Source organism: Etheostoma cragini, chromosome 6 (assembly GCF_013103735.1).
Source record: "Etheostoma cragini isolate CJK2018 chromosome 6, CSU_Ecrag_1.0, whole genome shotgun sequence".
Lineage (NCBI taxonomy): Eukaryota > Metazoa > Chordata > Actinopteri > Perciformes > Percidae > Etheostoma > Etheostoma cragini.
Window position 1 is genome coordinate 22,179,015 of NC_048412.1, and position 12,620 is coordinate 22,191,634.

The 12,620-nt window shown below is 38.0% G+C and overlaps 1 protein-coding gene across 2 annotated transcripts in view; it reads right to left on the minus strand.

The window, feature by feature from the left end:
• Positions 1-662: 662 nt before the first annotated feature.
• Positions 663-12,620, minus strand: part of LOC117945762 (mannosyl-oligosaccharide 1,2-alpha-mannosidase IA) — a 182,289-nt gene continuing 170,331 nt past the window's right edge. Inside the window, exons 6-12 of one of the 2 annotated variants that reach the window (XM_034873459.1) lie at positions 12,036-12,162; positions 11,813-11,906; positions 10,018-10,133; positions 7,478-7,697; positions 4,771-4,943; positions 2,835-2,950; positions 663-2,000 (exon numbers count right to left, since the gene is read on the minus strand). In XM_034873459.1, coding sequence (XP_034729350.1) covers positions 1,859-2,000; positions 2,835-2,950; positions 4,771-4,943; positions 7,478-7,697; positions 10,018-10,133; positions 11,813-11,906; positions 12,036-12,162 — 988 coding nt within the window. In that variant the 3' untranslated portion in view covers positions 663-1,858. The remainder of the gene's footprint in view (positions 2,001-2,834; positions 2,951-4,770; positions 4,944-7,477; positions 7,698-10,017; positions 10,134-11,812; positions 11,907-12,035; positions 12,163-12,620) is intronic. The other variant, XM_034873460.1, reaches the window with a different exon arrangement.

Sequence of the window (12,620 nt, forward strand, 5' to 3'; positions counted from 1 at the left end):
GAGTTTTAATATTACATATTTTATGACACACTATACTATAACTTTTATGGAATATTTGGCATGACATAATAAACTATGACCTTTCATGAACTATTTTTATGACATAATATGACTTTTTAAGACTTGTTTGACATTATACTGTTACTTTTTTCTCAATATTTTGACATACTGACTTTTGTAGTATTTTTGACTGAAAAATATTTTTAACATACTATACTATGACTTATTGAATATTTTGTATGACATGATATACTAAGACGTTTTTTGATTTTTATGACACACTTTACTATGACTGAAATATGACATACTATGGGTTTTTATATTATGACATGTTATAGTATGACTATGAAATATTCGTGTGATATCATTTTTATTCAGTATTTGTGTATAGATTTTATGGCACATAAAACATTTTTTGACTGACCTGTTAGTAACAAAAATTAGTATATTTGGTTTTGTAAAAATTTGTGAGTAATTAAACAACAAGGCCAATAAAAAACACAACAACTGGGATTGTTTTAAATGTACAAAGTTGCACAGTTCTTTATCAGTATTTGAAAATATTCAACAATTAAAGTTAAATCAAACAGTAAGAATAAGTAATACTAATTAATATATCAGCAATAACTAGACTTAAAGTCAAAACCTTTTAGTTTTTTTTCTTTTTACTGAAACACCTGAGGGAAGCAAATCAAAAGAGAACCCAGAAAAAAATAACCACTGAAGTTTAGAAAAAAGATAAAGTAAAATCAAGACAAGCTCATACAGGGGTCAGTCACTTCATCTGTATGTACAACACATTCGCGCCACAACTGTGCAGGACAGCAGTGATGAAAACAGTAAAGAAAATGAAAACCCGTTTCCACTCTCGGGTTTACGGCCGTTAACGTCAGTTTTTGCAGCCGCATGGATTCACATGTAAAGGCAGGGTGAAGCAGAAAAACTACAACAGAAACAGGAAAACCCATTTGGAGTTGGCTAGCAAATGCGTTCTTTTTCCTTTATTGCAGCCACCGAACTGACAGTACTCCATTTGTTACTTTGACTTGAAAGGCTGGGACATAACATGTGATCACAAATAACCCAAGCATACAGTGGAAACTCAACCCAACATAATTGTATTTCAGAAATGGTCCCTGGATGCTTAAGACACTGCCACTTTCCTGACACCTCTGAACTTTTAAAATTCATTCAAGCTTGTTTCAGTAAGAAACATGACATCAACATTAGTCTGGAAGTGGATTCAAGAATCACATTTCATGTTTGTCTGTACATTAATCAATATTTATTACAATTCAATCCTTGTTGTAAATTTTACCTTGTCAAATCAACAAAAACATTACTAAAAAAGGGGAAAATAGAAATGCAAAGAAACCTTTGGTCAAAGAGTGTACTCACAAAGGAAAAAATGCAATGACAAGATAAGTAAATGATTCATCACTTCAGATTAACAAAACAACAAACTCAAAAGAGCAAAACTCAAGTGGTTTTCTATACGTTTCTCTTTCTCTAACAATATGGCCCATAGTTCAACCCTCTTCCCATTACATTTGGGTCTGAAATTTATACTGGTTTCCTCACAGAGGAAAGAAAGAGGTGCTCTTTTCATGAAAGTCACGTTTGTCTTGATTGTCCACAAAAAAAAAGTGCCAGCAGGAAGGAACCCCGGCGAACGGATATACAATCACAGCATAAAATGACAACATCCTTTACTGGAAAGGAATTGAGTCCATAACACGCTCCTGAAAAGACTCTGAACCTGCATTGAATTGGTGTTTGCAATATTTGTGTGAGAGACTGTGTGCACAGGAAATGTGCGCATGTCTGTAACTGTCTCAGTTGTTGGTGGTCTTCAGTCTTATTCAGAAACTGTCTTATCCTGTGTTGCTTCGTCCTGCAGGCAGCTCTTGCGGATGATGGGCAGCGGATGGGCTTCTGTATTAAAGACCCAATCCTCCAGTGGGAGAAGGTCGTCATCAGAGAAGAGCAGGTACAGATACCTGAAAAAACAGGAATTTATTATAATGAAAATCTTGGCTTACTTCCGTTTTCTTGATTCCACAATTCCAACAGAGTGACCTGTGTCCTCTAGCAGGTTGCATCATTCAGTTGACCTTTCATTTACATCATATCAGTAATTGAATCAGGACAAAATGCTGAAAAAACCCCAAATAAAGAAATTTTTTTGTCATACTTAACACTTGCTGAGTTGCCCATCCAAGTTGCCAATTTTAGATTACCGCAGTAGCACTGATGACAGAATATAAATAACCTGACAGGTGCTTGTCAGGTTAATTATGTACTTTAATGTTTTACAATACATTACATGTACTCTATGGGTTGTACTGTATTAAATGTAATCTTTTGAAAATTGACTTTTTATGGCATTTTCACTTAACAAATAGTATGCATATGTGAATAATATAATTCATCATTTATAAATGTTTAAAATTCTCCACCACAAGTGTCAACAAGATTTGCCAACTCAATCTAGCATTATTAAATTATTCACAAACAAAGTAACACTGGGTGAGGCAGCATCACAGTCTGGGGTTTTCTGGTGACCTGAATAAGATTCATGATCCTGTCGTCATAAAAAAAGAAGTCTGTTTGCGTCTGCTAGCTGTGACACAATGTGTCACCTGGAGTTTGTTGTGCTTACTGGCCACAGAATGATAAGGGGAAGTACAGTGCAGATGTCTAAATGCACATCATCTCTTTGCTAGCCATGTTTCTCTTACAAGTGAAATTCCAATTCAGATACAGATCACATTCCTGTGTTGGTTTACGCATGTGGTTGCTTCAGGGAGATGTAGTGAGGAAACAGGACTTACTTGAGTGTCTCTGAGAGGAAGAAGCTCTGCTGCATGTTGTCGTGGCTGGCTGTCATCGTGTAAACGTCACGGATCCCGGAGAAGCCAGACTCAACTCTGCAGTGCTGCTCCAGGGCCTGACCGGAGGGAGAGGGCACATTTAAATGTGTACATGTATCTTCAAAAACGTTTTTTTAGGACAAAAGTGAAGACCACTCCTTTCAGTTGCTTGATTGTACAAATTGAATCAATACTATATTTAGTCATTCACCCAGTTAAGCAGCTCTAAGTGGGTAAAGTGAAAACCTCACTCTCTTGCTTCTGCACTGACAGGACCAAATGCTTTACAAACTGTGTCGAGGAAATCATACGAGTAATAAAGCAAAACTCTGGTAATACTTTACTCAAAGGTACCTACACAAGTGTGACAGGACACACAAACCCTAACCAAATGACACTTACTGAAAGAAGCAATATGTCATAAATGTTTATGACACCTTCATAACACCTTCACTTTCAAGTAAAGTGTTACCAAAAATCCTTTATTGCAGTGTGTCCATGTAAACCTTTAGAAAGAGTAAATCATGGAACATGTGAAAAGCTTTAGCCGGCTACACAATTGAAGCCGAAGCAATGCTAAATCTGACAAGGGCTAATAGAGAGTGGCTGAGCTAGCCAAGCGGATTAGCACATTATTACCCCTGCTACAAAAGGTTGGCTTATATGTACTAATTAACAAAGACCCTGCCGTGTTAATGCTTGATGTTCATGAAGAGAAGGGTTGTACACCCGCTTTCAACCTTTGTGGCCAATAATTAAAGGCCTGTCAAACTCGTCAGCCTGATCTCTCTATTCCTGTGCGCACTAAATTAATGCTAAATCTATCATGCCAGCCCTCTACAGTTTACTACAGCTAATGTCCTGTCTATTGCCACATTCATAATGCTGCTCCCTACACAACCTTCGCCTCGTGCTAGTGGGATTGTTTCATCTACACGCTAATGTATACTGCCATACAATGTTAGGGAAGCTGGTTGAGGGTAATTGAGGGTGTTAAAGGGACTTGACATAATAGGTGAATATAAATTATAAAATCAGAGCCCAAGCTACTCCTGAGACAGTAAGTAAGACAAAATGATACTGTTCTGTATCTACTACCCCTTACTATAACAAGAAATTATTCTTTGTACTTTTTGGTATAAATAATATGTTTTCCTGGTTGTCACAACTGAATAAGTGGAAGTTGTATTTAATTCCAGGACTAGATGTACACGTAGCAGAAGATTTTCTCTTTCAATGGAGCGAGTACCAGCCACAACCATTGTTTTCTTTCACACAGACTTCTTAAAACCAAACCAAAATAGATGTAAACATGAAGGCATAATAATATGACAGAGAAAATCTTTCTGAACGTTTTCAAGAGCCTGACAGGAGAATGCCATAGCAGCCTGGATTGTGATGAGACATCTTGTTGAGATTAAAATTGTCTTGCGATATCAGTCACAAGTGCAGAGCAGCTGCCAGTAGACAGAGTCTGACTCGGTTGCTCTTATAATACTGGCTTGAACCTCTAAATTAGCATAGAAGGTCAGCTGCCTGTTCGCCACAGTTGACTCTGAGTATAATGTGGTAGCGGTGTTGCAATTGTACAAAGCTGCCGGTAAAACACAGCGTCAGAGGGTAAGGCCGCGCTCTCCATCCCCCGACACGCTCGGGTGATGGAGGGACCACGTCTGGTTTACGTTGTTCTTTAATAATAAAAAATAAAAAAAGTTTCACTTTAACCTGAGAAAAGTATTTAGAGATAAGCACCATCTTATCTTTGGACTAAGAGTATATTGGGAAAGCTTTGCCAACAGGACTAGTTTGATAAAATGTTTAAATGAAAAACAAAATGTATTTTTTAAATGTCATTGCGCCTCAAAAAAAGATCTTGGAATAGTACACTGTATCTCACCTCAACCGCCTCCCAACCCCACTCTCTGTATTTGGGGTCGTGGGTCAGTCTCCACATGTACATGTAGCTCTCGATCACTTCTGGTCGAAGGATGTAATATCTGTCGCTCAGCCTGGTTGCTGTGGCTTCTCCTCCGCCGTCAAATCTAAAGGCCTCAGGTCCAAGTTTGGTCGCTATCAAGAGTAAAAAACAAACAAAACAGAACAGTAGAGTTTTATTTTACAACATTTACAAAAGCTCTGTAATCAATTTCTAAATAAATAAAAAAATATCTAAGAACACTGAATGTTTATCTTTCTTTTTTGCAAGTTAAGATAAACATTGCAGTGCACTAAGACCTTCCCAGCATGGCAGACGGTCTGTGGGCTTCTCTTTTCTCCCTTCCTCCTCCTCATTCTTCCTGCTACTTTCATTATATTTCTACCACAATTCAAGACTGCCTAGCAAAGAGATGATATTCATGATACAGAACAAAGGAATCTATTTTTGACAAGGTCAGGGCAGGAGCATCGGCATAGCAACATCTCAGAAACACGCTTGAAGTGGAAGTTGTATTATGGCACGCAAGATGAGTCTGACATTTCGTTTCTACCTACTGTGCTCAATTTGCTCAGACATTTTTTTTTCTCTCTGGCTTATCATCTGTGATTTTAGCTAACCACTGTGTAGCCATTTGGAAAATTGGGCCATGTTGGAGGAAGCAGGTTCCTTTGAGGTCACTGAGGGTTTGAGAGTAGTTGCATCAGATTGGGACAGACAATCATCTTGAAATAAGAAGTCAGTGTAACAGAGAACTGGGCCACCTAGTCTATTATGGAGTATGTGTGAATGAGCATTTTCAAGCAAGACAAAAAAAAAAAAAAGTTAGTAGATGAAAAGATGATTAATAAGGACAACAGTATACAGAAAAACCTCTAAGACAGGAAGATGTAGTTGGTGGGTCAGTGACAACAAGTCAAGTTACAAGTAAATTTCATTATACCGTCCAAAATCAAAAATATGTTTCAGAGAGCTTCACAATGTGGTCCTTTTGGATAGTAAAAAAAAAAAAAAAGCAGGAAAAAAATGAATGAAAAACCCTAGTAAGAGCAAGAGGAGGGGTCTTCTTCCAGGACGGAACATACACTAGCATCGTGTTTACAGAGTAAACAGAAGTAGCAGTAGCGCAATGATAATATGAAGCCTAGTCATGGTGTAGATTCTTAAATCTTTTGCTGCACCTTCAATTACCTCAACGGAATAAATAATCAAACTTTTTATTTATTTGTTTATAAATGTCTATTTATAAGCGTTATTGTCCATTATAGGCACAATAGTGAAAACATTATTTTGTTTTCTTTCACATTATTTTTTTGGCTCTTTTTTTATAATGAAGTATTTTAAACCTTGCATTGTTTACATCATTTTTTATATATGTATTTAAACAGTAGTTTGAATTAGTGACGGCCCTAAGTGACACACGCTGTCAGTCTCTCTCAGGTTGCTCAATTGTTTTTTTGGGGGGCTTTTTCCCTTTATGTATGAGTGGTAGTGGCTAGACAGGAAAGGTGGGAGAGAGATGGGAGACGACACACAGCAAAGGGTCGTAGGTCGGATTGGAACCTGGGCCGCTGCAAAGGCCTCAGCCTACATGGGGCGCACGCTCTTACTGGGTGAGCTGGAGGCCGCCCCAAGTTGCTCCATTGTACATTAGCCCCTACATCGCATAGCAGGAATGCACAAAGCTAAGCGTTAAAAGTCTATTACCACTTTTTCCTTTGAAACCAATAAAACCTTCCTCTTCCTGCTGCTTCCCATGATATCCCCATTTTACAGCATAATTATGTTGCTGTGAAGGTGGCATAGATCCAGAGCAGCAGTCTCTATGGTAACCGTATTTAAGACACAGTTAAATAGCAGCCACTTTAAGCACACGCAATGGCAAATCTCACTTCTCTCTTTTCTGCAGACCGCTAATCCAAGAGCTGCTAAGTACCATCCGGTCCCCTTTAATGAGCGGAGAAAAACCTGGTGGATGACTATGAAAGAGGAAGCCAGAGAAGCCATTTGGGCCTGCAGATCAAAAGTATTCCAAGCATATTAAAAAACCTGTTATGTGGTGAGTCACATTATCTTACTGGAGAAGCAAAGGCGAGTGAACACTTGAGGATGAATCTTTACAGCCAGCCACCCAACAGTGGAATCTTAAAATTAGCAGATTATTGTCAGGGCCAAGGCAGATGCCAGGGAAGAGAAGAGATCAAACAACGTTCTTTCCAAAAAAATTTAAGGCAGGCTTGTTGCTTCTCCTGGGTATATCTATAGAAACTCTTCTACTCTCCCTCATTAATACAGTACTTTTCAGATTTTACTGTTTTCTACGTTCATTTTTTGTATTGTATGACATGTGTTTTTACTCTTGGTTTCTGATGTTAAGCACTTTGGATAGTTGCTATAGAAATACATTTTGAACGATTGATTGTAGGTTGGACACACATTGAATTTGCTTGTGGACTCAATTTTTAATCACAACGTTTGCTCTACCATTCTTTATCTCCATAATCTCCATTTTTAATTGGATATGGTATATTTATATCCAAAATAAAATAAGCAGAAGCAGCTCCTCATCTGTTGCCATCCTCCTGGACGACATTGAGCCTTCTGAACTGAACTATTTTTGCAGCCTCTCAAAGCAAAGAACCTCTGCACTCCCAATATTTCCACTCACCTGAGCGAGTGTAGCTCTCGTGGCATGTGTGCGTGATCTCGGCAGCCAGGTCCATGTAGTGTTGTCTCTTCTCCGGCGCTCCATCATCAGCTCCGATGCCGATCATGCCCCCAGAGAAGCAGGCCAGGTGGCCCATCTTGTGGTCCAGGATCCCTCCCCTCCACTCGGCCATGTAGGTGAGACCCCCCGGTGACTTCTGCACCAGGTTAGCTTCAATTGCCTGCAGCAACACACACCAGCATTTTCTTAAAGGTGATCTAAGCAATGTCACACGTGTTTAAGGCTACAACATATGTTGTCACATACAGCAAACATCGAGCTGCCTGTCCCCAGAACACACTGGAAAAAAACTGCGGCCTCTGTAGACATCCCAGGGTCTACAAATGGCAACAAAAATAAACTGTGCACACCTGCACCACGAAGCATACACAAACAGTGTTCCAGCCAATAACCAATAAGAAGGATTTGGGGTTGGGGGGGTTAGTGCACAGAAGCACAGAAGAGAGAAGACGGGATGTGGAGGAGGGAGGGGCAAGCTAGTATTGTTTTGTTGGAAAATACTTTCAATGTCAGCAAGGAGTAATCTCACCCACCGTGGCTTAGAGCACCTTTAAGGTAACTGTATGTGGGTTTTATTCTTATGTGAACTGAATATGTTTGAAATACTTTTTATATTGGCACAAAAACTCCCAATCATAGGATATTTACACAGTGTTCTCTATAAAGGCCTGTATAGTATATGTGGACAACTTTCACACACAAGGGATGATTCCAACATGGCTGCTACACTGTAAACGTCTGCATTTATATGTTAAATTATGTATGTGGTGAAGAACAGGAAGGCAAAGCTCGGAAGGATTTCATCTAATACCCTGTGAAGAAGAGCTCCAGCACAGATCCTAAATAAATTATCAGAAAAACGAAAGGAAGATGCACAAGGAAGTAAAGGAAGAACTCTGAATTGAAGAAAAAACCCTTAACTTTCTTCTTCAGAGAAATCTGCAAAGTGATGTGCATTGTTGTCGTATTTGCACCTGTGTTTCTAGTCAGCACGTTTTAATTGACGGAACATACCAGTTACAAAATATTTTAAGATAATTTCTCAACGACTCATCATTAACTCTTATAGATTTTTTTCGTGATATTTTGACGTTTGTGATATTTAGCAGCAACCCCACAATGTGCTCATAATTAAAAGTGTAAATTCCCCCTTGAATCCCAGGTCCAATCATTCATGCTAGAAACGTTGAGGAAATTAAGGCGTCCTCTTTTAGATTCATGTGTGAAGAACATTTGGTTTGTGGGGTGGGATATTTTATTGAAAAATTACTCAGTGACAGTGACAACCAGTACTGCATTGTGTACTTTTTTTCCCTTCTACTACTGCTCTACACTGTATAAGAAACCTTTTATGCTGAATGAGTGTTGATTAAGATTTAACCTGCAGAGGGCAAAACAAAGTAATAGTTATAAAATGATAATTTATTGAAACCATGTTCTAAAAAAAATAATCTTGAGGGCTGAGACTGACAATTTTCCCACTAAAGAGCTTTTGTTAGCAGTAACCATGGCATTGCATGATTAAAAAATGTTTTTGCTATTAAACACTGTTTAATTAGTAATCTACTTGTAGTTGAATGCCATTGATAACAAGTGGCACCGCGCCTTCACCTTAGATCTCTGTATCAACAGACAGGATATAAATTAATCTGATAGCATTGGGGTCCCAGGCCATATCAAGTCACAGGGGAGAAGGAGAGTCTGTAATTAGCAGCTATGAGGAAATCTCAATGGCAATATGAAGTTATTGTCTGTGATAATATAATTGTAGCCAGAGGGAATGTGCTTTACTCTGACATTATCTGATGAAAACAGACAGATTCTGATGTATTTTTATGCTTGTGTATAGTGTGTGGTGGGTTCATGTACACAGACATATTTCTGCAGGTAGTGGGAGTGCTCTTATTTTACATCACAGTATATATAAATACATGATTCAGTTGCCATCTAATCAAATTACGCAGTGCCAAGAAGCTAGTCTCATTATCTTGCTTCCTCTCCCTATGACCGTTCCATTGAGAGCTTCTATGTCACAAAAATGTTCCTGATGTATGTAATCATGGTATGGTGCTTTAAAAAAGGAGTGTCCAGTACGCTTCTACATCCATGTCTGAATAAGATTCACTGACTGTCAATAGAAGAGAGAAACATCTATACATCTTTGCATAAAAGCCCTGGTTTTGAGCTTCATTAGGTGTATTGCTGTATAGCTACTTTCAGACATGCACCTTGTTATGTAAATGTAAAGGCAATTTAAAACATTGGTCCAATGTAGCGCCTTAGTAACTTTTACTTAAAAGCCATGGCAGTTGTGTTACTAGGTTGGACACTAACCATAACCCCCCCCCAAACTGTGTCCAAGGTAACTGCTGTCCTCTCGTTGTTTTAACACTGTCTGCACGTCCTGACTTTATTTGACTTCAGGCTTAAGCACCATTTGATCTAACTTAGGGTGAAATTTAAGATTACAATTTCCATACCTCAAGAGCGCCGTAGTACATGGTCTTTGCATTTCCATCCGTCTTGTCTGACATCAGATAGGATTTGATCAGATACTCGTAGAAACTATCCCCAAGGCCACCAATGGAAACGTGATCTAAGAAGGGGAATAGGAGGGAAAACAGGTCTGTATGTATGACAAGATTGAGCAGGGTCAAACAAAGGTCTAGATGCAGAGTATCTGCATGTGTTGAAAAGAAGCATTCTACAGTTTACTTACATAATTATATATATACATACATATATACAGTGCATATACACATATATATGTGCATATACATATACTATATATATTGTACATGCATATACACATACTATATGTGTATATATATATATATATATGTATTTATATACTTAGAGTATATACACATACTTTTCAATCCTTTTATTTTGTGGAGTTCCAGTCAACGCTATCAGACCTGTAGCAAACACTGTTACTACTTCTCGCTACAGCAGTAAGTTAATTGTGTCCTAATGGTGTTGATTTTCGCATATTTTAGATGAAACGAATGAATAAATCATTTTAATTGGTTTTGTAATCGATATATTTCCTGCCACTTAACCAGGTCCCATTTGTTAAATTGATTATACCATTAAACATGATTGTTATATACTGCCGGGAAGTACCAAAAAAAAGTACTAAAAAAAATAGGACATAATAGTAAATAATTCTAAGCTATATTGTCATTTCTGGTTTTCCATTATCCATCATCGCAAAACAGGTATTAAATTAATAATAAATAATAATTTAATTCAACTTGGAGAGCCTCCCAGAAATCCTGTAATTCCATTCACAGCTGAAGTCATACAGACCACCATACATGACAAACTTTCTGGAATCACAGTGTCTCAAAAGCCTTTGTGACTTGTGGTAGAACGTCCAAAATATGCTGCATTGTCAATTTGGTCACTCTTTCTTGGCTTTTCTGATTAATTTGTGGCGTGAATGATCATGTACCCAAATGCTCTCTGTTCACTAATAGTAGAACATGTTTTATTTAACTTAAAATTATGTAACACACTTAAAGCTTGAGTGGAAATTGAAACAAGTGGCTGTTGATTTTCCTCTTAAGTCCCATTCATAAATAAGAATATAATATTGCAGTGGGGGCGTGTATGAGTCTTCACTCCTGCTCAGTGCATGAACACACATGCCTTGCTGACTCCCCCACGAGGTTATAACAGTGCTGCTATCTTTGTCCTTGCCACAGACAGATGAAGGTGAGTTGTGAAGCCAAGGTTATTTTTTTCTCTTTGTGGCAATAAAAATATACAATGTTGCCTCTCTGCATGCTCAGCCACCACAGTTAACTCTGTTTTCATCCAGATTAGCACCTTTTCAGTCACAGCGTCTACTTTCAGGTAAATCGGAAAGATCCAATTTCCTGAAGTAATTTAATTCATTATCATTTTAATAACCCAGAGCAATGGGAGTCATATAGCCATTGCTATGAGCCTGATATTAAAAATGAAAGGAAAATAGACGGATGACTGGGTGGCACAGACGAGCAGCTAAAAGAGCTTTAACACGTGAGGTGAATCCACGTCTGTCAGCGGTATGAAAGCCAAATAAAAGAGTCAGAAATGGGAACTTTTCTTTGCAGCTCAGAGAAGGATTTGTCACCAAGATAACATTATGTTTTTTCCCCAAATACTACAAGAAAGCCATGAACCTTGTCCTATAATTTATAACCAACATTTACCCATAATCTTATTCATTACAATAATAAACACATGTATAACCAGAATAAAGAATACAACTAACACAATACTTACGTTGGACCCAGTTGCCACTGACTGGACTAAGGAAGTTGGGGTACAGCCCGTGGGGTTTTTCAATCTTGCTAAGTAGTTTTCTGATGTTCATCACCTGCAAAGGGTACAAAATAATATTAGAATACAGCACTGCCTTGTTTTCACATATTCACCTTGAACTATATCAATTCTTCAAGGATGGAAAGCATCATGCAGAGAATTGGTCTATAAATATATATCGCACTTTTTCTGTGTAGATGGGGTTCCCGGAGAGCTCCGACAGATGGACAAATTCGAGGTGAAGGGTCCCAAACTCAGCCAGGATGCTGCTCCCAGCTGAGGCCCAGCCCCAGCTCCAACTGGTGCCACTGCAACAGAGACAATAACCAAACAAGAAGACTAAGTCTCCTGGCACACAGGCATCTACACTTTTGAACACTTTCATAAGACCACTGTATATATACACACACACACACACACACACACACACACACACATATATATATATATATATATATATATATATATACAGAGTAGTTAGAAAAGTAAATTAGAGCATTGCATTCAGAGACAGATTGGCAGGATGTCTTTTCACACTGTGTAAAGTCGCCCAGAGTTTGAACTCACAAAGCCAAAAACTCAATCAACAAATAAGCAGAAGTATGTTAATCTCTCAAACAGATATGCAAAAGATACTGTGTGTGTGTCTGTGTATATATATATATATATATATACACACATATATATATACATATACATATACATATATATACATATATATACATATACATATATATATATATACATATATATATATACATACATATAT